Source organism: Protopterus annectens, chromosome 6.part0 (genome assembly GCF_019279795.1).
Source record: "Protopterus annectens isolate FY-2018-M chromosome 6.part0, PAN1.0, whole genome shotgun sequence".
In the NCBI taxonomy this organism is placed as follows: Eukaryota; Metazoa; Chordata; order Ceratodontiformes; family Protopteridae; genus Protopterus; species Protopterus annectens.
In genome coordinates this window covers 1,147,713,866-1,147,739,973 of record NC_056737.1, presented here as the reverse complement: position 1 = coordinate 1,147,739,973, position 26,108 = coordinate 1,147,713,866, and the positions used below count along the sequence as shown (strand labels likewise).

General features: G+C 42.4%; 1 protein-coding gene across 2 annotated transcripts in view; it reads right to left on the bottom strand.

Moving 5' to 3' along the window:
• ACVR1 (activin A receptor type 1) overlaps positions 1-26,108 on the bottom strand; it is a 1,150,873-nt gene that overhangs the window by 589,801 nt on the left and 534,964 nt on the right. For both annotated transcript variants that reach the window (XM_044074769.1, XM_044074770.1), the window contains one exon: positions 7,942-8,196. In XM_044074769.1, the coding sequence (XP_043930704.1) occupies positions 7,942-8,196 (255 nt within the window). The remainder of the gene's footprint in view (positions 1-7,941; positions 8,197-26,108) is intronic.

Below are 26,108 nucleotides of genomic sequence, written 5' to 3'. Positions count from 1 at the left end.
CTGTCTTTCCTACATAGAACCCAGAGCAAGCCTCACAAACACCTAAATATACTATTCCCTTAGTGGCACAGTTATAGAACCCTTTAGATTATTTAATCTACCTCGCACTACAACTTTCCAACTTCACTTTCTTTTTCCATCTCTCCAGACCTATTTAACTCTACCACCATAACTCTGTACAAAAGACACATACTTCAAATTCTCAAACCATCCAATAGGATTAAATACAGACCTCCCAAATACTATCTACTTTTCACATCAGCACTTTTCTCTATAAACATTTACTCTCCTCTGGAGACATCCATCCCAACCCTGGCCCCTCTTCACCTTGCACCTCCCTCTCCCCCCCTTCATCCACCTTAACTACCTCTTGCTCTCAACCCTCTTCCAACAACCAACCAGATATACAACCTCAGTCCCAATACCCAAAACCTCGCAAACATCTAACCTTTTATTCACTAAACATTCAAAGCCTAGCAAATAAAATTACAGATCTACACTCTTGGATAGCTTACAACACCCCTCGCATCCTATCCCTATCAGAAACATGGCTCTAGCCTCACATCTCAAACAGTGAAATACTCCCCCTGGTTACAACATCTACCTCTCTGATAGAACGTCAAAGAAAGGAGGTGGTGTAACCATCCTCTACTCTAACAACCTTAACCTTTCACCTTACCCCACACCTATTCCTAGCTTCCATCCTGCTGAACTCCTCATTCTTAACCTACATTTAAATCCTCACAAAAAACTTTCTATAGCTTCCATCTATATTCCTCCTGGCAACAATATACCCATTCTCGAAAACATACTGTCCTGGTTCTATCTCAATATACCTTATGAAACACTCATCCTTGGGATGTCAATATAGACTGGCCTAAACTTTCTACTGATTCTCCTTCACTCAGTATTCACCTTCATGGTTTCCACCAACTAATTTCTACCCCCACTCGTTTCCACAAAAACTCTACCTCCAGCTCCACTATAGACTGGATTCTTACTAACTCCCCTCAACATTACCACCAGCCCAAAACCCTACCAGACTCCTTCAGTGACCATCTCCCTACCTCTATCCTAAGATATGACCCTCACACTCCTAAACCCCACCTCTTTAGAGATCGTCAGAAACTATCCTCACTTAACTCTTCTCAATTTAACTCACTACTGCAAAACATCGACTGGTCCATCATTAAACAACTTCCCCTGAATGATGCTGTTGACACTTTTAATAGCATCTTCCTAAATACCCTGGACTCCCTTGCTCCCTCTAGAATAATCAAGAGTGAAATCTAATCATGCCCCCTGGCTTTCAAAAGAAACTAAGACCATCATGAAACAAAGAGACAGTGCCTGGAAAGCCTGGATCAAAACTAAACAAACACCTCATCTTCTCAAATACAGACAACTACGTAATCTTGCCAAAAAACAAACTAAACTTGAGTAGCATTTTACCCTCACCAAGAATGATGCCACAATATGAAGACAAGATGATCAATTTCAACAATTGGCTTAAGTATTGGTGTCATTCAAAGGGGATCCAATGCCTGTCAGCCTGGGATGACATGCTCGACAAGCCACAATGCTTCGCTAGGGACGGCTTGCACCTGTCACCCCTGGGCTTTCGGATATTGGCAAAGGCTCTTGCTACCCCCATAGTGCCTTAGGCAAGGCTCAAAAGACAAACCCACCTCCATAGGTCTCACAAGGGATAAGAAACTAAGAGTAATGCTACTCAATGCCAGAAGTCTAAACCTCAAGATGCACGTACTCAAAACTCTCCTTAGCATGGAGAACATCGATATCTGTGCAGTAACAGAAACCTGGTTCAAGACTCCCTAGAGCACCCCAGCACTACCAGGTTATACCTCATACCATGCTTTTTGGCCCCAAAACTTGGACCGAACCACAAAAGGAGGGGGAGTATCAATATTCGTCAAAGATACCCACACCTCCAGGTTGGTGGCACAGCACAAAGCATCAGAGACTATCCATGTGCAACTAATAGTGGGTAAAACTGCCTTCCAGTTTACAGCCTGCTACAGACCACCCTCCCAAACCCAGGAACCCCACTCGGCCTTCCTGAGAACACTGGAAAATATGAAGGTCTCTCCAAACACCATTATATTGGGTAACTTCAACTACCCAAATATAGACTGGGAGCATTACTCTAGCTCCAACACCCTAGCCCAAAGGTTCCTAGAATTTATAAACTCAAATGCTATGGAACAACTTGTTACCACTCCCACAAGAGGGGAAAACATACTGGACCTGATCATCACCAACATGGGGACTCTATGCTCCAGACCAGAAGTGTATCCCTCACTGGTAAGATCAGACCATAAACTAATCTCACTGGATATTCACATCCCGACCCCACCCCCTGCCCAGAAAACCACAGTGAAAAACTTATCTAAAGCAAATTTCACACTCCTCAAAACTGAGGTGGAATCCTTCAAAGTCCCCGGGCCTGTGGAAAATACAGCCCAGACCGCAGAATCCTTTACAAACGCATTCTATGAACACCTTCAGGAATGCATGGATCATGCAATCCCAAATAAAACAAAGACCCAATCCTCCAAAGGCAGACGTCCTGTCTGGTGGACCCCAGCCATAAACAAACTATACAATAGAAGGAGGAAGCTACTACATGATAGAACAAAATCCCAAAAAAGGGAAGGCATCTCTGATCAGTATTAGCAAAAAACTACGGGCACTCATAAAGTCGTCTAAGGCCAACTTCGACAGAAAAATTGCAGAGGACACTAAGGATAATCACAAGGCTTTCTTTAGTTATGTTAGGAACCTGGGTGGGAATTCCCAGATATGCTCAGACTTAGTCCAAAATGACAAAAAATACACCGAACCCACAGACATTGCCAACATCCTAGCTGACAGGTTCAGCGCAAACTCCCCACCAAAGGGCAAATATCTATCCCAGCAGAGTGCTGCCCCCCCTGACATCTCAGATGCTCAGGTAAGAGCCGCCCTCTCCAAAGCAAAAAACACAGCATCAATGGGACCAGACGGTGTCCCAGACGGTGTCCCGGGCTGCGTCCTACATGAACTCCAAGAAGAGCTAAACCCAAACATAAAACTAATGTTCAATCTCAGCCTTACTACAGGATATGTACCCAAAGAGTGGCATACAGCAACAGTGGTCCCTCTCCATAAAGGTGGTGCCTCAACGGATCCTGGAAACTATCGCCCCATAAGCCTGACTAGCTTGGTCTGCAAAGCTATGGAAAGGATCATCATGGACCTCATAAATAAAGATATCAGGGACCTACAGACACTGGATCCTACCCAGTTCGGCTTTGTTAAGGGCAGATCCTGCCTCTTAAACCTGGTTGATTTCTTTGAAACAGTCACCAAGGCCATTGAAGAGGGGAAGGTGGTCCACACAGCCTACCTGGACCTCGCAAAAGCCTTCAATACAATACCCCACTCGGGCATTATAGATAAGCTCACCAACTTAAATATCAACCCCTATGTCACTAGATGGGTTGCAAACTGGCTCAAGGACAGAACCCACATGGTTAGAATTGCTGGAGCCATGTCAGACTCCAAACCAGTTACAAGTGGCGTCCCACAAGCCTCAGTCCTGGGACCTCTCTTGTTCGGTATATATTTCTCGGAGATACAGGCCAACACGGAAGGACTGTGGCTGACCAAGTTCACAGATGACTGCAAACTGGGCGCCATAATCGACTCTCCAGCCAACACAAGCATCCTCCAAAAGGGCCTCATAGAAAAAGACAACTGGTGCCAGAGCCATGGCCTCAAGCTAAATGCCAAAAAGTGTATAGTCATCCCTTTGGCAAAACAAAGTGCCCACAAATTACCACATAGGTGGTAATCCATTAAGTACAGAAGAAGTAATTAGGGACCTGGGGACCCACGTTGATAGCAATCTCTCATTTGACAACCACGTGGCCAAAGTGGTTAGAAAAACATTTTATACAGCCCACCTAATCATGAAGGGATTCACATCTAGATCAGGGGAGGTCATCGTGCCTCTTTACTCATCCCTCATCAGGCCCATGATTGAGTACAATGCCCCTTTTGGGATGTACCTTACCAGACACCTGCAGCAACTGGAAAGATCCCAAAAGTACCTCACCAAGAGGATCAAAGGGCTCAAACAGATGCCATATGCTGCCCGGTTAAAGAAACTCCAGCTCTACTCAGTGGCATACCGCCTGTTCAGAGGCGATCTGATTAATTAATGGACATGCTGCACCTCAGAAAATCCAAATCCCATCGAGCTACGAGCTCGAGAGACTTGAACCTCAGCACTGAAATAAATAGGACATGCTAGAGGGACAGATTCATAACCCAGAGGCTTCCTTCACTCTGGAATAAAATCCCAGTCCAGGTTAGGCAGAGTCCCTCATTGACTCTCTTCAAGAGGAATCTTGATGAGTGGATGGGAGATCGTAGGTTTACCCCGGGTATCACTTCTGCGTCACTGTTAGACAGAGGCACAGTATACTAACCTCGAAAAAGGGCATAGCAAAATTAATTTAAAATGGGTGAGGAAAGCCAAACACACTCTGGCTGGGCTTATAAATGCCCTAGGGCAGATAGCCTAGTATGAATCTATGAACCTATAAAGACAAAAAATAATTTTATAGCTCAGGCCAGCATAAACATAGATCTAACCCCCGTAAATTCTGGTCTACACTAAATAGCACTAAATAGCATCCTTTACCCAGGCTCTCCCTCTAACCCTTCCCTCTACCCAAACTCGACTCCGGAGGAAACAGCTACCCTACTAAATTCCCACTTCATCTCCTCCATCCAAAACCTCCTACCCTCTCAAACTAACTCCTACTCCTTACCTGATCCAACACCCACCCCCAATAACACTTTTTTCTCCTTCCAGCTACTTCCCACTTCTTACATCAAATCTCTACTGCTCAAACTCAAACCCTGCTCTCTCTCCCGCTTTCCTCAAACTTGCAGCTGACTCTATTGCCTACCCTGTGACTATATTAATTAATAGATCCATGCTAGAATCTACTGTTCCTACTCTTTGGAAATCTTTCTACACCACCCCTCTCCATAAGGGAGGCAACTCTACTGATCCTACCAACTATCAACCTATTGACATTCTATCCCACCTATATAAGATCCTAGAAAAATGTATCCATACTCGGCTTCTAAACCACCTTCTCAATCACAACTTACTCAACCACAACTTACTCACCCCTACTCAACATGGTTTCCGCCCCTATCATAGCACTACTACTGCTCTACTCTCCTTCACCCACACCATTGCAGAATCACTGGGCAATAATAAACCTAGTTCCTGTCTCTTTCTAGACCTCTCCAAAGCTTTTGACACTGTATCCCATCCTTTACTTCTATCTGAACTTGCAAACTTTCACCTATCCTCCACCCTCAGCTGGTTCGCTAGCTATCTATCTGGACTCCAACAATCTGTCAAATGGCTTTCCTCATATTCTCCTTTCCTGCCTATCTCTACTGGGGTTCCACACGGTTCCATCTTAGGCCCCTTTTTATTCAACATCTTCACTAATGACCTCTTCACCTCTTGCAATAATTCATCTCTCATTCAATATGCTGATGACTCCACTATTATTTCTACAGCTGACAACATCTCTGACCTACACACTCTAACCCAAAAAGCTCTACTCTCCACCGAACAATGGCTTTCAAAAAACTTACTAATCCTAAATCCCAAAAAAAAAAAAAAAACTCTTGCTCTTCCTCCCCCATTCTCTTGCTCAACATAGATCTTCCTTTGTCGTTAAATCTTGTAATAATACAGCCATCCATCCTGACACCCTCACTAAACTCTTAGGGGTTATCATTGACGATGAACTAAAATTCAGTCAGCATATACAGAAATGCATAAAGAAAACCCATCAAAAACTTGGTCTCCTATATCGGAACAGAAAATACCTCACTCCTGAGGCTAGACTCACCCTTGGACAAGCACTTCTTCTCCCCTCTCTCCTCTATGCTGCCCCGGTTTTCACAAATATTCAAACTACTACCCTGAACAAACTTCAACAAACCTACCACAAAATAGCCAGATTCATTACTAACTGCACAAACAACACACACCACTGTATTGCCTTAAAGTCTCTACAATGGCTGGAACTCCCACAATTACTTCATCACTACCAATTTCACATGCTGCACTCTGTACTGTTCAAACCCCCCCTACTGTCCTTCCCTATCTTTCCTTGTTTCCATCTATACCTCTTCTCGATCTCTCCGCATCTCAAATCAGCAATTGCTTGATATCTACCACCCTAACAAGTCTGTTGGTAAGCAACTCTACAAGCATTCCGTGGCCCAAGCTTGGAATAAACTTCCCCTTGATATACGCTCTATCTCTCTTACTCCACTATTTAAAAAGAACTGAAGACACATTTACTCAATTCCAGAACCTGTCCCTGCTATGACACTACTTAGCTCTCCCCTCCTCCCACACTCATTTCTCTCATTACATCCTACTATCACTCTTGACTTTCCCCATCTGTTCAGCAACTAAGAATTTAACTTTTTCAAAGAAACAAAAATGTAGTTTATTTCTACACATGTTGATGTCTACTGCTATTGCTTGCTATTATTGTTTGTAATACTTGTTTTTTCTTGTTCTGTGATCATATACTGTATTTGCTGCTGGAGCTTTTCTCCTTGGGTCTCCACCGAAAATGGGATAATAACCCAGTTGGACTAACCCGGTTAACAAATGTCAATAAATAAATAAACAAATATGTATTTTATATACTGATGTCTAGGCCAACAGGCTACAAAGGTCTGCAGTATGGTCTATCCTTTTAGGGGCCAAAAATACCACATTTTCTGAATCAGAACCGCAACACTGCAAGAAAGTATGAAATGTTTGACCCTTCATCTTACAATAAAAAAATTCTAGTCCGTTATTAAGCTACTAAAAGCCAACCTGTTAAGATAATTACGCTTGCATGCCCACCCACACTAACAGCTTCTAAAGATCGCTATTCCCCAACTTGTTAAATTCTTTCTTCATGTTAAGTAGAGTTTAAAAGTGCCAGTCTGAGAGTTAAAGAATCATCATCACCAAACATACTATACCTCTGTCACTTAAACATCAGCTCTTAGCATTCAGTGTCATTCATTAACTTCGCCTCTGAACTGTACCAACAAACAATGCTGAGAATGCACCTGTGATAGGGCTGCCACCTTTTCAAATGTCCAAAGTGGGACATTTTTGTTACAAACGTCAGATTATGCAGGCTGAAACATACTCACAGCTAGTACAAGGGACAGAACTTCACTTTTTTGCCTAAATAAAAGCTTATTCTTGTAGCATTTTAGTTGCTTATTCTGTTTCTTATAACATTTAGGTGTTTCATATACAGAATAACTGTTTTATGCAACTATTACATAAAATATAGGAAATAATTTTGTCCTAAAATCTCAGGACATTTGCCGATTTTACAACTTTTTTTGCAGGACACAACTGCCCAAAGAGGGACTGTCCCTCTCAAAGTAGGACAGGTGCTAACCTTAACCTGTGATTGAGGTTAGTTGGCACTCACCATTCAAACTGAACCATGTTACTCAAAAACCAGGATACGGGTTTATGCTGATAAAACAATACATCAGACAACTACATACAAAAGATAAGCAGCTCAGCAAATAAACTTTTTTTTTTTCCTAAAGAATGCACTTTCTCAATCTGCAGGGAAGCACCAAGCATGCCCTCAGCAAATTAATGGAACTAACTACACCATCTCTTTTTTCCTTCAAATCATTCCACTAAGCAATATTTTATGCAACTATTATTGAAGTCTGATTAAGTAATATCTCATGATTGTAAACAAATACACCTGGAACTAGGAAAGACAATACTCTAAGCTTTCCCTTTTGACACTAACAGCCACGTGGGTAATAAATATAAATATGTCTTTGGAATGTTACCTTTAATTGGTAGCTGCACGGTTACATTCATGTTACAGAGGTGGCCCTGACAGCAGTCAACAGCTTGATCAGCTGAGGGAGGGGTTTTGCAGGTCATTTTTCCCTGTTCATAAACCTGGAAGCAGCCTTTCTGGTAGACTCGTACACCATCATTGATACTCAGTGAGGCAAAACAATGCTGGCCAGAACATCGGTCTCCGTTCACACACGACATTCCTTCACATACACATTCATAAGGGCCTTTCAGTTCTTCATCTGAAAAGAAGACATGAGAAGTGGAAAATGTAAAGTTTAATACAAAGCTGAAAAGCTACACATTTATAACTTAAAGGTGATAAATAACACAATTGTTGCTGCGAAACTGGTTTACTGACAATGCTCATCTACATCAGTAAATTCAACAGGACACCATGTAATGGTACAAAAAGCATGTGCGCTCGCTCTTGTGCAGGAAGTATCATCAGATCATATCGATTATCTGTGAAGCAACTGCTGATGAATGAAACAAATATGTTTGTAATATTCTAACCACCATCTCCTCATTCACGTTACTCCTAACTTTCTCTCAGTACACTGGAAACAGAAGTAACAGACCGGTAGGCAAGTACATAAAAATCAAAAAACTGACGCTCTTACAACAGCTATGAATATTTATTACACCTAAATTCACAACCCTAATGCCTCATTGCATCTCTGATTCATAATCAATCAACACCAAATTAACTTTTTAAAGACACAGTATGTTTTACCTATATTAAATAATTATCAATACTAAATACCATGTCATATTACCCATATAGCAGGTTGAAAGCCACACAACAAAGCTTTGTGTCAGATACCAATTTTTATAACAAAAATAAATAAAAAGACTTCCCAAGTTTTTTTTTTTTTTTTTTTTTTGTGGTTGTGTTTGTAAATCCTATAATAATTCGGTGCATAAAGTTAAAGTTATTGTACAGGATTTTTCTGTAACCAGATACTATAACAAATCAGATGATTATACAAACAGAAAAAATATGTGTAACTTAGTACACTACATTCTCCAGTTTGCACAGTACAATAAGGAGGAAGAAGACCCTTAGGTTAAAATGAACATCTTAAAATACTCTGGGGATATTTAGGCTTTTTGTTCAAATAGTAAGTTTATGAACACTGGCAAAAGTTTTTATCTTAAAGAAAATCACTTTATCCTTCTTAGTTGAAAACAGTTGGGATGACGCCATGATATTCTTCTAATGTGTTTGAGATGGCACTTAATGTTTCAATTAAATAAGTTAAACAACTGCCTTAAATACAAATGTTTGATGTGCATGAGGTTATATGCATTTTTTTCTCCCCCAGATGCGTTATTAGTTATACCAAAAGAATGGTAAAAACATATTCAAGGGCATATGAGAGACATAACACATAATAATCCCTTAAGTATAGCTGTTTAACATGCTTAAAAAATTGCAAGCTGGCAATGATACAGATTTTAAAAATCCTGGGGGCACCAAATTTACCATGGGGAGCTGACTATCGAAGCACTGAATATTACAGAACTTAAATTTATTTTGCTATTTCATACATTGTATCCATGTGGTTTAAATATCCATCCCATCCATCCATCCATTCCCGTGCTAATATGTAAATCTAAAAATAACACAAACAATTTGTAGGTCCCATTAGGGGGAAAAAAAACACTTTATGAAAGGAGTGATAAATAAAACTCCAATGTTATAAAAATAAAAAACAAAGAAACAAGTTTTGGGCTTCCATCACATTAACATAGGTTTCCAGTTATTTACTAGGCTAATGACCACTGGGGCCTTTACAAACCTAGCCATGCAGACTAAATGTATTCTACAAATTAGTGTGCATTTCAGATTTTTAAAGGGGTTTATGTTAGCTAGAGCGTGATTTAACAGCTGCTTCTGAAAGTACAGTTTTGTACCTACCATAAATGTAGATGTTCGAGTGTACACCCTGCTGCAGTCATCACACTTGGGTTATCCTGTCGTCAGGCGGTCCCGCAGTCGGCCGGAATTACAAAGTCTTGGTCCGGCGTCGGTTGCTGTCGCTTCTTCCCTGACGTCAGTGCACCAGGGGTATATATAATGCATCCGACGCCATTTTCTTCAGTTATTCTTGCCCCAGATGTCAGGTGCCCCCAAAAAAGTGGTCAGTAATTAGTACCAAATTAAGTAAATTTTGCACAAACACAAAATCCCTCCGGCTATAAGCAAATACATCAGGAAGGTATTGTAGAGATTTAGCCAGTTAGATCAGAGGGGATGGAGGGAGGGTAACCTGGACTGCAGCAGGGTGTACACTCAAACATCTACATTTATGGTAGGTACAAAACTGTACTATATTCATCGTGTTACTCTGTTGCAATCATCACACTTGGGTAGAATCCCAAAGCTAAGGATGGGTGGAGGAGTCATAGAGGGTTAGAGGAGGCTAGAAGGGCCTGCAGAACTGCAGTGGTGAAGCCAGCCCTAGTCTTAGAGTAAAGTGGTAAGTAATAGTGTTTGGTAAAGGTGTGTACTGAACTCCAAGTTGCAGCTTCCAAAATCTCCTTGGTTGGAACCCCCCTGAGGAAGGCTGTAGATGTAGCTGTTGCCCTGGTAGAGTGGGGCCTGATGGTAGCAGGAACTGGTTTTCCATGATGGGTATAGCAAAAATGAATGCAATGTCCTATCCATTTGGAAATGGTTTGTTTTGATATAGCCTTCCCTTGTGAAGTTGTAGCATAGGATACAAAGAGCTGGTCAGATTTTCTGAAAGCCTTAGTTTTATCCAAGTAGTAACAAAGTTGCCTGTGAATGTCCAAGGAATGCAGGAGTCTTTCTCCTTTGTTCTGTGGATTTGGGAAGAAGGTGGGTAAGTGGATGGTTTGATTTAAAGCCACACTGGAAACCACCTTAGGCATGAAGGAAGGATTAGTTCGTAGAGAAACTCTGTATTGATGGAAAATGAGGAAAGGCTTCACTGCCATTAGTGCCTGCAGCTCTGAGACTCTTCTAGCTGAAGTTATTGCTAGCAGCAGGGCATTCTTCCATGATAGGAACTGTAGATCTGCAGAGAAAGCTGGTTTAAAGGGAGGTAGCGTAAGTTTTTCCAGAACAAAATTGAGGTCCCATGTTGGTGTAGGTGCTCTCCTGGGGGGCCTAATGTTTTTTGCCCCTCTGAGGAACTGCCTTAGAAGTGGATGCGAAAATAAGGGTGGATCCGTGTTGTAATGGGCTGAAATAGCTGATGCATGGATTTTAATGGAAGAAAAAGAAAGTCCTTTGTGCAACATCTCAGTTAAATACTGTAGAATGTGAGGCATGTGAGGCTGAATTGTGTTTTGGCCTTTAGCTTGGTTCCAGGCACAAAACCTTTTCCATTTGCCCGAATAAGCCTTCCTGGTGCTGGGCCTCCTAGCTTCCAGAATAACATCCATAACTGCTTGGGAAAGAGGAGCTGGCTGGATGCTTAGGTGATTTGCCATGCAGCCAGATTTAAGGTTTTGAGCTGGCTGTGAAGAATCTGATTGTTTTGCTGTGTGAGCAAATGGGTAATTTGTGGTAAATTCCAAGGTGGGCCCTTGGCCATATTCCTCAATAGTGGGTACCAGTGCAGGCATGGCCAGTCTGGGGCTATGAGTATCAGTCGTGGTCTCTCCTTTCTGACTTTCAGAAGCACCTTTGTGATGAGAGGCAATGGAGGGAAGGCATATACTGTCAGGTTTTTCCAACTGAATGAGAGTGCGTCCACTTTCCAAGCTTGATGGTGGAGTGTCCTTGTACAAAATTTTGTTAGTTGATAGTTTTGAGGACTGGCAAACTGGTCTATGTCTGGAAGGCCCCATTTTTGAGTTATCATTGCAAATACTTGTGGATCCAGTTTCCACTCGTGGGGATCCATGATGTTTCTGCTGAGGTCATCTGCCAATGTGTTCTTCTTTCCTGGCAGGAATTGAGCTTGTAACTGAACTCGGTAAGCCAGAGCTGTTTTCCACAAAGTCACTGCTTGCCTGCATAGAGGGTAGGAGTGTGTACCCCCTTGTTTGTTTATGTACCACATTACTGTGGTGTTGTCCGTCCTTATTGTAAGTTGTCCTGGATGTAATAGATTCTTGAAGGCTGTCAGAGCATTCTGTACAGCTAGCATCTCTTTTTGATTGATGTGCAGATTCCTTTGATCTGCAGTCCATACGCCTTGAACGCACTGTCCTGCCATGTGTGCCCCCCAGGCATAGTCCGATGCATCTGTTGTCATAGTTTGCCTGGCTGGGGGCAAGGTGAAAGGCTGACCCTTGTTGAGGTGACATGCCTGTGACCACCATAGAAACTCCTGTTGTAGGCAGGGAATGAGAGATATTGTGTCCAAGCTGTGGCTGTGTTGAGACCATACGCTTTTTAGGTACCACTGTAATTTCCTCATATGCAGCTTTGCAAATGGTATTAGTAGTATGCAAGATGCCATGAAGCCCAAGGCCTGCAGAATTTTTCTTGCAGGTAGTTGGGTCTTTGTTGCCATTGTTTTGAAATATTGAGTCAGTTGTAGTTATTTGTCTGGCGTCAGATAAGCCTTCTGGGCCATTGTATTCAAGCTGGCACCCAGGAATGTCATATTTTGTGAGGGTACTAGTTTTGATTTATTTTCGTTTACTGTGTACCCCAGGCAACTTAGAAGATGTTTTACAAAAGCCAGATGTTGTAAGAGGATGTCCTTGCTTTCTGCTTGGATGAGGCAGTCGTCCAGGTATGGGTATATTTGAATTCCTCTTTGTCTGCAGTATGCAATTACTGGAGCCAGGCATTTTGTGAAGACCCTGGGTGCAATAGATAAGCCAAAGGGCAGTGCAAAGAATTGGTAATGGGTTCAACCTGCAATGAAATGGAGGTATCTTCTGCAACTTTGTCTGATAGGGACATGCAGCTATGCCTCCTTGAGGTCCAACGTTACTAGCCATGCTTCCTTGCCCAACATGGGAAGAAGCTGCTGTAGTGTTAGCATCTTGAATTTGGGTACTTGTAAGAAGGTGTTTAGAATTGAAAGGTCCAGAATTGGTCTCCAGGCATTGTCCTTTCTGGGCACTAGAAAGAGTCTTGAGTAAAATCCTTGGCCTTGCTCTTGAGTAGGTACCAGTTGAATGGCTCTCATGTCTATGAGGGCTGTAATTTGCTTTTGTGCCTCTGCCCATTGATTTTGTGGCAGGTTTGGCATTCCTCTTTTCATTGGCAAGGTGTGAAAATGGAATCTGTATCCTCGTGAAATTATGTCTAGGACCCATTTGTCCTTTGTGACAATGTGCCAGTTGTCTGAAAAAAGTGTGAGTTTTCCTCCCAAGGGGGCTGCCAAGAGAGTGTTGCTTGGCCAGATGAGGTGCAAGTCATTGAGTCTGCCTTCTGGTAGTTTGGGACCTGTCTTCTCCCCCCTTCTGTGTTGCAGTGCCCCATTGGCGAGGTTTGTACTGGGCTTGAGGCTGTCCTCTGCCTCTTGGACATCTGTATTTACCCCTCTGTGGTCTGTCAGTAGCTGGAAAGGACCAATTTTTTGTTGGCCAATTTCTGCTGAAGCGAGGGGGCTGTACCTGTAGGAAATCTTTGACTGTCTGCATAGATTTTGCCTTATCCTCAATTTTCTTTAAGACTTCTTCTGCTTTAACTCCAAAAAGAACATCCTGCTGTAAGGGAGCATCTAGAAGCATGGCTTTAACATGATCAGGCAGAGTTTGTTCCTTTAACCAAGCATGCCTGCATATAACAGACCCAGTGACAGCTGCTCTGCAGGAAGCCTCCAAAGAATCAAATCCACATTGTAAAGTATGTTTGCCCACCTGTTCAATTGCGTGCAACAGATCCTGCATTTCTTTCAATTCAGACTGTTGAGGAAGTGTGCTCATTCTTTGTTTTAACTGAGATATAAGAAATTGCTGATACTTTAACATGTGAAATTGGCAATTTAGTGCCCTCATAGCTATAGTGGCTGAGGTGTAAACCTTTTTCCCCCCACCTGTCTAGTGCTCTGGAGTCCCTTTCAGAGGGTACTGGATGTTTTGCCATAGATGCCTTAGCCCCTTTGGGACCCTGGGAGATAGTCTCTGGATCAGCAACAGGGCTTTTATAAAGAAATTTGTGGGAATCAGGCACTCTATAGTATCTGTCAGGTTTGGCCGGAGCAGGAGGCAGAGAGTCTGGGTTCAAACTGGATTCTAAGTAAACATCATCCACAATGTCTAAAACTGGGGGGATGGCAAGTGGTCTGTGCTGGGGGAGTGAAAGAAACTCTCTGAGCCTTTTCTTTGAGTCAGAGTAGTCCTGACCTTCCCAGTGAAAATGTTCCCTCACAGTGTGTAAAGTTTCCCCAAAGGAGTAGTCTTCAGGAGGAGAAGCTGAGGGAATGGAATCCTCAGCATCAGAATCTTCATTAGGGAGAAGGAGTAATCCTGGTCCTTTGAGGAACCTGAGGAAATGGACACTTGTTCAGAGGATGCATAATCTTCCTCTTGTCTAGGCCTTTTGTCAGGAGGGGGTTGGGAACCCCTGATTAAAGAGATCAAATCTTCAGCCATTTTGAGCATCTGTTTCTTAGGCATGGGGCCTTGAACAGGGGACTGAAGTGCAGTCTTTTTAGGTTTAATAGGAGTCTTCTTCTTAGGGTACGTTTTAATGGCGAGTGTTTCTGCAGCACCGATGTCTTTTTCAGCGGTGTCGTCGGTAGGGGCTGAACAAAATGGCTGCGTTGACCTAGTACTTTCTGCCAAAAGTTCTGAAGCGATCTCGGGTTCCAGATCTGCGGTAGTCAGGGGCTGCGTCGGAGCCTCACTGAAGACCGGTGAACCTGAGACCGGACCAGCCGAGGCCTCGGAGTCTGGCTTGGGTCTAGGCTGCCTGTCCTTATCCTTGCATTTTTTGTGCACACCGGTAGTCGGTTGCTCCGACGGCATAGTGTAGTTAAATTTTCTACCGAAGTAGTGTCGTGCGAAATCAAAGCGTCTTTTTATAGTACGCTTATTAAACCTAGCACAAAAACGACAACTAGTGACATCGTGGTCTGGGGGCCTAGGCAAGGTATGCAGTAAGAATGAAAATCCTTATGAGGTATTTGCTTCCCACAAGAAATACAATTGTTAACTTTTTCTGGCATCGGTCTGAGGCAAGAAAAGTTTCCCCAAGGTGTACTTAGCTTTATTGAAGACTTCGGTCTGAAATTAGAGGTCGAAAATCTCAGGAGTCGGCCGACCGGCACTTGCGAACTGTTTCTGCTTCGGGCACCGCGCGGCAAGAAAGACTGAAGAAAATGGTGTCGGATGCATTATATATACCCCTGGCGCACTGACGTCAGGGAAGAAGTGACAGCAACCCACGCCGGACCAAGACTTTGGAATTCCGGCCGACTGCGGGACCGCCTGATGACAGGATAACCCAAATGTGATGACTGCAGCAGGGTAACATGATGAATATCATCAAGAGAGACAGATGTCAGACCAGGGGTAAATTTCTGATTTCCCATCCACCGGTCCAGGAAGGGCTCTGCTTCACATGGATGGGGAGCCTATTCCAGGGAATGGGGATTCTCTGAGATACACACTTGTCCCTCCGATATGCCCTATTTAAATTTCAAACAATGTTTAAATCCTTAGATCTAGTAGTTCTGGTACTGTTCATTTTGCAAATATGCAAAAGGTCCATCAGAGCAGGATCCAAGGATGCCTTATATGTCAGGCATAATTTGCCTCTCTGCGGTCTGTAGAAAACAGAGTACGGAGACAGGACTTTGAGGCAATATGTGTAGGACATTGCGTTTATGTTCTGTATTATTTTTGTATGGGACCTCTATGGATGTTCCAGTTGTTGCATATTACTGTACAGGTATATACTGAAGCGGGGCATTACACCCAATGATGGGTCTGACAAGGGCAGAGTACAGTGGCACAATGACTTCCCTGGACCTAGATGCCATGCCCTTACTTATAAGTTGAGTGACATCGAATGATTTTCTTACCACCTAACACACATGATGATCGAAAGTCAGGTTATTATCTAAACATTTCCACAAATCACTGACAACTGTGTCTAACTTTAGGGGTGTTTTATCAATGAGGTAGTTTTTCTGGGTGGCTGGCTTCCAAACATGTACTTCTATACATTTCTTGCCATTGAATTATAAGCTGTGAATTTGGTACTAGTTATTTATATGCTCTAGACCTTCTTATAAGACGCTAGTAACTTGGGGGGATTCTATGATTGCTACTAGCATGCCATCACCTGCAAACTTGGTAACCCAGAGGCCCTTGACATTGGCCTTGACTTCTGAAAAATAGATGCCAAAGTGGGGCAGACTCAGCACAGAGGCCTGAGGGACTATAATGCTGACCGGCCTCTTTTTGGAGGTGGTCTCTCCAATCCTTACTTCCTAGATCCTTTCTGTGATTCAGCTGGCTATCCAACAGATTACACATGGATTTATGTCTCAATTCCATGTGTTTGTTTACAATGTCTGAATGGGGTATTGTATCAAATGACTTAGAGAGATCAAAGGTAGGCAGTATGCACAGTTTTGCCTCATCTATTGCCTTGGTGACCTTCTTAAAGAAGTCCAGGTTTAGTACTTATGACCTGCCTTTCATGAAACCAGACTTGGTTAAGTCCAATGTCTGAAGGTTTCCTCTGCCATTGTTAATCAATTCTATGCTAATTCTTTCCATAGCTTTGGACATGACACTTGTCAGACTAATGGGTCTGCAATTCTTGGGATCAGTGAAGGTCCATTCTTGTACAGAGGGACGGCTGTTGCATTCTTACATTCATGTGGCCAGAAGCTTGTGCAGAGGCAGGCTATGGTTGAATGACACCATTGGTCCATATAGGTCATACTTCAGGCTACTTAGGTGGCTTCCTGGGATATTACTGGAACTCACTGATGCTGTATTCTTGCCCTTAGTAAACACACTCTTACTGATAGTTGGAGGGACTATATTAGATGGTATTTCCTGGAGGGGGGGGGGGGCAGCTCAGAGGGTGGTAAAGTTGGAGATGAATTTGTTAGCCAGAAGATTTGCTATATCTCCCAGTTTTGTGAATGTGGCTTCATTTACCAACAGTTTTTGAGGTTTAGGACACAGCTAAAAAAGGCCTTATGGTTGTCCTTGACCTGGGATGTTATCTTTGCTTCAAAATTTGCTTTGTTGGACTTCAGTAAACCTCTAAGCTATCTATTCAGTTTAATGAGAGATTTTTTTTTAATCTTTTTTGGTTTTACATTTGCTAATTTTACTATGACTTCTTTTTCATTTGTGGTACAACCGGTTTAATTTTGGTTGTTTGTTTTTTGTGTCAGTTTTGGGATTACTTCTGGTAGGCACAGTACCCTGAATGGAACAGTGGGATGGTTGTATGGCACTTCTGTGAATAATTCCGCATAGGCTGTGGTGTAATCTGGGTTTACAGGAGCTTGAAATTTTCACAGGTCATCACTTAATAAAAGGTAATTTGCCTTGAAGTGGTTTCTAGCCGTTACAGGGTTTGCAGGGATTACAGAACTGATTCTTATTTTGAAGGAGAATGCTTTCTGGTCTGACCTTGCCAGAGAGGACATGACACCTGGGGGGGGGTTGTGCAGGATTCTCCCATATTTGTACCAGGTCCAGCACACTAGAGCCTCTAGTAAGTGTATGCATTAATTTGTCCAGGGTGCTTGTGTTCATAAACTCTAAGAATCTCTGCACCTACAAATTTGGAGTCATGTAGGACTCAAGTTTTCAGAGGGATAATTAAAGTCTCCCACGAGTATGGTATTTGTTGGAATGCTAAGTGTTTCCAATAGGTCTAAGCATGAGCTATGGGATTCGTGGCACATTGAAGGTGACCTGTAGCTTGCAGGATATGGTATAGGAATTTGTCTATGGTAATCTGGCAAGGAAGAACTCCAGTGCAACATTCAGTTTAACCATCCTATGCTTGTTACTGATGTAGCTCAAGATACCTCCACCTTCAGCCCCTGTCTAGGGAAGTAATAGCAGACTGGGGAGTAGGCTGAGGTAGACTGACTGGTCTCGCTGGTTTAGGCATCCATTTAGCAAGACAAGATGCTGTTTGCGACTGGGAGTCTTGGTTAGTATGTGTGTGTTCCTGCAGAACTCCCTCACAAACAAACATTAGGATGTCAAAAGCAGACACCTGCTGAGCGACCTCAGACCCAGCCAACATAGATGTCAGAGACAATTAGAAGTCAAGTGGCCTGCTACCATAATGGCCTCCTGACGGGGTTGCATCAGAGTGCTTGAGCAAAATGGCCATTGGATCTGAGGGCTGCAAAAGTGCCTCACCAGAGTAGTTGATAAACTTAGTCATTGATGCGGAAGAATCATCTTCATCTGCAGAGTTACTTTCTTTAGACTTTTTGTCTTTGTTTCTTTGGTAAAGTTGTCATAGAAACACAGGAAGGTGGAGAAGCTGCAGGAACCAGGTCCAAGGTCTCCATGTGTGACATGAGGACTTTGAGCCTTTGCTTAAGGGTCTTGGTTCTAAATTTAGCACAATACTGGCAACTGAAATATCATGCTGAAACCCCAAACAAAACAGACAAAAGGAATGCAAGCCTTTAGGCGGGATTTGCTTCCCACACTTCAAGCAGTTAACTTTTTAGAACATTAACTAAAAGAAAGAATTATATAACAAGATACTTACCTGGAAATTGTTTGATAGAAACTGTGGAGAAAAATTAGTTGGCAATACACTGTAAGCATCTGGTAAATGTAAAACTGCATCAGACTGCATGGCTAGAAAGAGCTGAAGATGGAACCGACAGACACCCCTTTTATACTCTGATGTCCGAACGTCTGCTATCGGACATCCATCTGAATAGACTCTGGAAATCAGGCCAGTCATGGGATTCTGCATGGCAGAAAGACCCCTCCCCATAACCAGTACTGCAGCACTTACCATGAAGATCATCAGTATGTTAGGTCATGTGTGCAGCACTTACCATGAAGTGCATCAGTATGTCAGGTGATGTGTGCAGCACTTACCATGAAGATCATGCCAGGTGATGTATGCAGCACTTACCATGAAGATCATCAGTATGTCAGGTGATGTGTGCAGCACTTACCATGAAGATCATCACTATGTCAGGTGATGTGTGCAGCACTTTACCAATGAAGATCATCAGTATGTCAGGTGATGTGTGCAGCACTTACCAAGAAGATCATCAGTATGTCAGGTGACGTGTGCAGCACTTACCATGAAGATTACCAGTATGTTAGATGATATCTCCTGTGCTGAAGTAGGAGCATTTGACTCGGATGAAGTTGTACTTTTTGAGTTATGTTCAAAATTTCAAGTAAGTGTGGATTTTCTACCAAACAAAAGAGTAGGTGCCTGAACCTTCAGTACAGACTTTGATTTAGAGACATAGTAAATACTCTTTACAGCAAAAAAAAAAAACAACGGAAATGTCACACAATACTCCCCCTTTTTAGCCAAGCTTCAGCTCTTGTAATGGTAGTTAACCAGCTGTTGACAGAAGGGATGTCAATACTGTTTTGGAATTCTAGTAAGAAAAGGTGTCCCTTTGTGGCAGAAGTTTCCTCTAATGGAATATAACTGTAGCCATGATCTCCTCCCTACACACTTTTTAATACTGAGCACATCTCTGCTTAATTTTCAGGGTTTTTCTTTTCATGTTTACAAATGGTAAACATATATATAGTAGTGCGTGTGTGTTTTATACAGTATAGAATAAACACATATAACTATTTGGAATATATATATATATATATATATATATATATATATATATATATATGTATATTAAAAATACACTACAAGCACATGCACACAGATACCTTCAATTAGTAAAGCTGACAATTAAAATTATAATCAACTGTCTAGTCAAAAGAACAATTTTGTTAGGAATGTACCATAAATTTTGATGTTTGGGTATGCTCTCTTTTGCAGTAGTGATAATATTTGTGATAACATTTAAGAATTCTACTACAGGAAGCCTGACAGTCATACTAACTTCCATAGCTACTCCCACTCCTACCTGGGTGACACCCTCCCTCATCCATGATGTCAGCACATTTGGGGTATAAGAGGGACTTCTAGTGGCATCATTTTTTAAATCCCACCTCTGATGACTTCAGCCATTTCTATTCTTATGTTCCAAGAATTCTGTTCTGTAGCTTCCTTACTTTGGCAGACAGCCCTAGTATGACCTGCTTTGGGAGAATCTCAGTACTTTGACAGCACCTGAGCGCAGGACCCCCTAACTTTTTTACAGGGTCTATAGTTGCACCTGTTACTGCAGAGTGGGACAGGCCAAGTGAGGTGCCATCATACTTCAGTTGGTGAGGGATTTTCACTGGAATAATTCAGCCCTGTACTGACCAATTTATTGCATGTTTGCTAAGTGGGCCATGAGGTATAGCCTAAGGGTGTGCCCACATGGCTACAGTCTCCTCTATTGTGCCATCAAGGTTCCTGACCCCTAATCAAATTCAGATCACCTGAGCTATAGCTAGGGCTTTATCTCCAGAAGAACCTCCAAAGCCTCCTCTATAGCTACCAGGTTAACCTGAAGAGGGGAACACATTGTAAGTGTAAAACAGATGGAAGGTAAGGAGACAGGTGACTGGACATCCACCCCAACTCCAAGATTTCGAAAGGAAAGGAAACAGAGGGACAGGCAGAATTGCTATTGCCAGAGAGTCAAACTTGTTTACTTCTCTGGAATTAACTAATCTGCCCACACATCTCTTTTTATTATGATGGATCATAACTTGGTATTCTAAAGTTTCAGACACATGCACGTGCAGTGTCCTTCTCTGAGCCAAGTGTCCAAGCTGCATGCATTTTTCTCTACAATGGCATTTAGCCAAAGAGAAAAAAATTAAGCACTTCCATTTCTAGGCACAAGTGGATATTAAAAAGCATTGCATCTAACATCAGTAACTTAACTCCAAATGAATCATTCCTCTTAGCCTGAAAGCTTGATCAACTGTAAAAGCTATGTTGGTCTAATAAAAATTATTGTATCATCTCTGTTCCAGCATTTTTGTGCTTTTTGTTAGTGGCTCAGCCTAGTACTTCATTTTTTTTCAGTAGTGTATCTACAGTTACGGAAAGTCCTAAAACAAGTCTGCAATGTTCACCACACTGTTCACGGCTGCAGTAGTGATACCACCTAGGAAGATACCCAGAGGTTACAGACCAGTCAGTAATCCTCAAGAAGGTGTGGTTCGTCAGAAACCCTGCAGTACAGTCACAGCAAACCTGCCCTTGCTGTAACGCTTGGAGACGTAGCTAAATGAGCAGGAAGCTACTTTCAAGAAAGCATGGCTTGTAACCTCTCTAAGGTAGGTACTGGTGGCTATTGTGTCTCTTGAAGAGTGGGCTCCAATGTCCAGGTATGGTTTTGCCATGGAAAGAGTAACAAAAGGAGATGCAGTGAGACAGTCATATAGGGATGGTCTCTTTAGAGACAGGCCTGTGCTCCTTACCTTTAGCAAAGGCTCTCAATAACCAGTTGCGACTTTTTTCAGCTTTACTACTCCTATCAAGGCAAAATCTGAGCTGTCTATGCATATCCAGGGTATTCAAAGACCCTTACTTTTCCCTTGATCTGTGGGGTAGGACAGAACATGGGGAGTTTAATAGCCCAATTTACAGAGACCAGTGGAACTGGTGCAGAGTGTAGCGCTGCCTTTGTAGAAAACAATGGAGCATTATTTGCATGCAAGGGCCTGCATGTGTGACAGTCTTCTTAAAGATCTAATGGCCACTAAAAAGGCAACTGTTCAGGTCAAGTATTGCAGGGTTAGAGTAGCAGCCATCCCAAGTGGTGGAAAAGTTAATTTCTCTTGCACAAAGTTCTGGTCCCACAGTGGAAAGGTTACCTTTTTGGAGGACCTCAGATGAAAGACCTCCTTTAAGAAGATGTTTTACTGGTAATAGGAAAGAAAGATTCATGGGGGAGGGGAGGTTGCATGGTATGCAGTTTGAAAATGATACTGCGTACCACCTCTGAGGAATAAGGCAATTATGATTTGTAAGGGTCTGACAAGTACTGAAAGACTAAGGACACTGAAGTCTGCTTAGGGTCCAGGCCATCTCTCTCTGGCATCAAAGTAAGAATCCTTTCCATTTTACTAGTGATTTGGTTTCCAAGCCTCCCTTAACATACAAGGCATGCCCTCAGAAATGTGTCAAAAAAGGATGAGAACTAGATTATTCAAGATGTAACCTTATGGTCATCAAGAGGTGGTGTTTGAGTGACCCCTTGATTTGAGTCAAGAGGTCCACATGAGAAAGCAATAGAAGTCCAGTCCTTACCGAGACTCAGTACGAGGGAAAACCATTGCGACTGGTCAAGACAGGGCTATTAGTAGCATTTTGGCCTGTTCTCCTTTTCCTTCTGTCATACCAGAACAGAAGAGGGACTAGAGGTTAAACATCTGTGAACTGAGGGTGGAGATAGGAACTAAATCTGCCATTTAAGGGGTAGTAATGAATTTCAAAGCTTTAGTGGAAAAGCTCAATCAGACTGTGCCACAACTTGCTGTGAGGGAAAGGTTAGCTTGCTTTTGCTTTCTTGTATTTTGTATTACTTTACTACCTTCTTCTATTGTGTACATTGTGATTTGTTTTCTTTACACTGTGTTTTACTTGTGTTCTGCTTTTAATTACATATTAAAACTAGGAAAAAAAGAGTGAGTCACAGACATTTTTCCCACACCGGTGCTGTTGTTTTGTTCTTAAACACAACCATCTTCCTAGTTGCCTGTCTCGTGTGTTAATTTCACCACATAACTCCTTCCCAATCCCCTTTCATTGGCTGTCGTGAGTAAACACAAAATTATCATTTTGCGAAATCACTCCCCTTCAACTATTTACATTTATTAGCCATCCCACTGTATTCCATAGAACTCGAATACAAAGCACCCACCTTTTTAATATATCTTGCTGTTTTAAAATTAGTGCATCTCCACTTACACAACTAAAGCTTAAGTTACCCCTCTTTCATATTTAACTGCTTAGAGCACACTACAGTGATTAGGATTTTAATCCATTTTTCCATCTTACATTTAAAATATGCAACATCTGTTCTATTGCAAGACCGACAATTACTGGAGAGCCCACATTCTGCCTCTCAGTAGTAATCTTGGGATTAGTGCATCTGTTTTCTCCTGGTAAGAGAATGAGCATGGGGACATTAATTCCTGGACATTCCTGATCACCAGAAAGCCTAATGACTGCTCCATACGTGCCAGCTTGGAATTTGTACTTGTATTCTGCTCCTGGTGAGAGAAGGAGTAGAGGGCATTTGTTTCCTGTTTCTGGTTGGGCAGTCAGTGTCTGTTCTTGACCTTCCTGATTGGTCTGGTAGATATTAAAGGCATCTACCAGGAAAAGTCTACAACAAGCCTGCAGACACTTGCATCATCTGGGACAAGACTGTGGGTCACCAAAGAGGCTGTGGCCTACATCTCATCTTGGGATTGGTGGTAATGTTTTGCTTATGGTGAGAGAAGAAGCAAAGGAGCATTGTATCCCAGCAGAGTGAAGCTTTGGTAAGACCAGCACTGGTAGTAGCCAGGCAGTAGCCATTCACGTGACTCCCCTCTCCAACATTCTTGACAACCTTATTCTTTGTTTTCAGCAAGTACTGCTTGATTTGTGTCTAACTTCAGAATATCTGTCTAAATACTTCATCCTTAAATTTTCAGGGTTTGCTTACTAGTTTCTCCTCATGTGTTTGGCAATGCCATGTACAGATACAATCACCCTGAGTGGCATTTTTCCTGTAAAAGCATGATTAAAATTTCAGCAATATCTAGTTGCACACATATCTAGTTTGCAGTGACAAGCACTACTCCCAATGCTGCAAACCGGATACTCCTGACAACTGTCTAATCTTTAGAAAAGGGTCTGTTGCCATGGACATGAAATTTTTCACTATCTCCATTACCAGCTTAGTGAATATAGACATCCTGAGACAATGTAGAAATTGCCTCATGTTTACCGACAACTAGTTAATTCTCGAATAAACTAATATGGTACATGAGAGATGTATTTATATAATGTCAGTGGAGGCAAAGCTCTCTTATAACAGTACTCCTAATGTCAATAAGCTTGTCAGTAGTACACACTGCACACAATTCAAAGCAGACTTACAGGCCAACATAAGTTTGTTTCCTGCCTTTCCTGTAAGTAGTCTAGTCCAGATACAGATTTTCTGTATCCAGGACTGTTTGTAAGTTTCTGAGACCCCCAAGCCTTTCTGTGTTGGAGGGAACCTTTCTAGTTTATCAGTGGGAGTGATAATTAAGAGGTAGCTTAAAAAAACACTTTATGCATCGCCGCTTAGCTAGGATTAAACTATTCCTGGCACGATAAAGTCTGCTCTTCGAATATTCCCTTAGAACTAGCCAATTTTTTTAGTTTTAGCAATCTAATCTGTTTCCTTGTGCTCAGCACTTTTTCAGAACTCATTGTAAGCACTAAATAAGCTACAAATTACTACAGCACTCAACTTTCCTCATTTGTCTAGAGGATAACAGTTTTTAGCACTTCATAAATAAGCACCTATCCAAGCATGTCTAAGGGACATCTCCCGGTGTTTTCTCCTGTCTACCTGATGAATCTGGGCATCTTGGGGCAATGCAGCAATTGCCTCATGTACACAGACAACTCTCTCCTCCTACCACCCAACACTACAACCTGTAAGAGATGCACTTATATAGCCAAACTGGAAGCAAAGCTCTCTTCACTCAAGACTGAACTAGACAGTCAAGAGGAAAAGGTACACACTTGCACCACACCACACTCATCACATAGTCCCTCAAAACCTATGCCACCAAAACACACACATAGACACACAAAACACACACCTACATTTGCAGAGGCTTTCAATAAAAATCTGCCCAAGCAACAGGGACCTCCAAAGCAGAAACACAAGCAACCTCCACCCCGCAACACAACCCAAATGATACATAGCCCACAAACTCAGTGTACCACTCAACCACAGCCCATAAGGCAGAACAACATACCCAACGCTCTAGTCATAGGTGACTGTACAGTCAGACACATTGATGTTTCACTCACCATGCTAAAAAAGGAGAAAATTACTGTCAGCTGCCTGTCGGGTGCCAGGATCCACCATATATCACACTCACTAAGGTCACTCCACAAGTACAACTATGACTCTGTCATTGTCCATGTTGGTGTGAATGACCTGAGATGTACCTCCCTGGACTACATGAAGAGAGACATGGAGGAGCTGTCTGATCTTGTAGCCCAGGCAGGTATGACCCTATCCCTGAGTACCATCCTGCCATCACCCAGAATGATACCACAGTACAAGGACAAAATGATTGACTTAGACAATAGGCTAAGCTTCTACTGTCATTCTAAGGGGATCCAGTATCTGTCTGCTTGGGATGACATGATCGACAGACCACGATGCTTTGCCAGAGATGGCCTGCACCTGTCACCCTTGGGATTCCATATACTGGCTAAGGCTCTTGCCACCCCTATAGTGCTTTTTTTAGGCAAGGTTCAAATGACAAATTCACCACTGTAACAGGTACAAGCAAGCAAAATCTGAGGATAATGCTACTCAGTGCTAGAAGTCTAAACCTCAAAATGTACTCACTCGAGGCACTCCTTAAAATGGAGAACATAGACATCTGTGCAATGACAGAGACCTGGTTCAAGGCTCCAGAGAGCACCCCAGTATTACAAAGCTATAATTCATGCCACACCTTTCGGCCACCTAACCTGGACCGAAACACTAAAGGTAGAGGCGTGTCCATATTCATTAAGGATATCCACATCTCCAGGCTACTTGCTCAGCATAATGCATCTGAGATTATCCAAGTGCAACTAACTCTGGGGCAAGACCGCAATCCAAATTGTAGCTTGCTACAGATCTCCCACCATGCCCCAGGATTCCCACTACTCATTTCTTGACACACTGGAAAATATTAGGGTACAACCTAACACCCTAATAATGGGCGATTTCAACTACCCCACCATTAACTGGGAAAACTACTCATGTACCAATTCTTTTGCTCAATGTTTTCTGGAATTCATAAATTCCAACGCCTTGGATCAACTTATCCACATCCCCACCAGGGGGAACAATATCCTAGACCTGGTCATTACCAACAAGAGCAGCTGGTGTTCCAC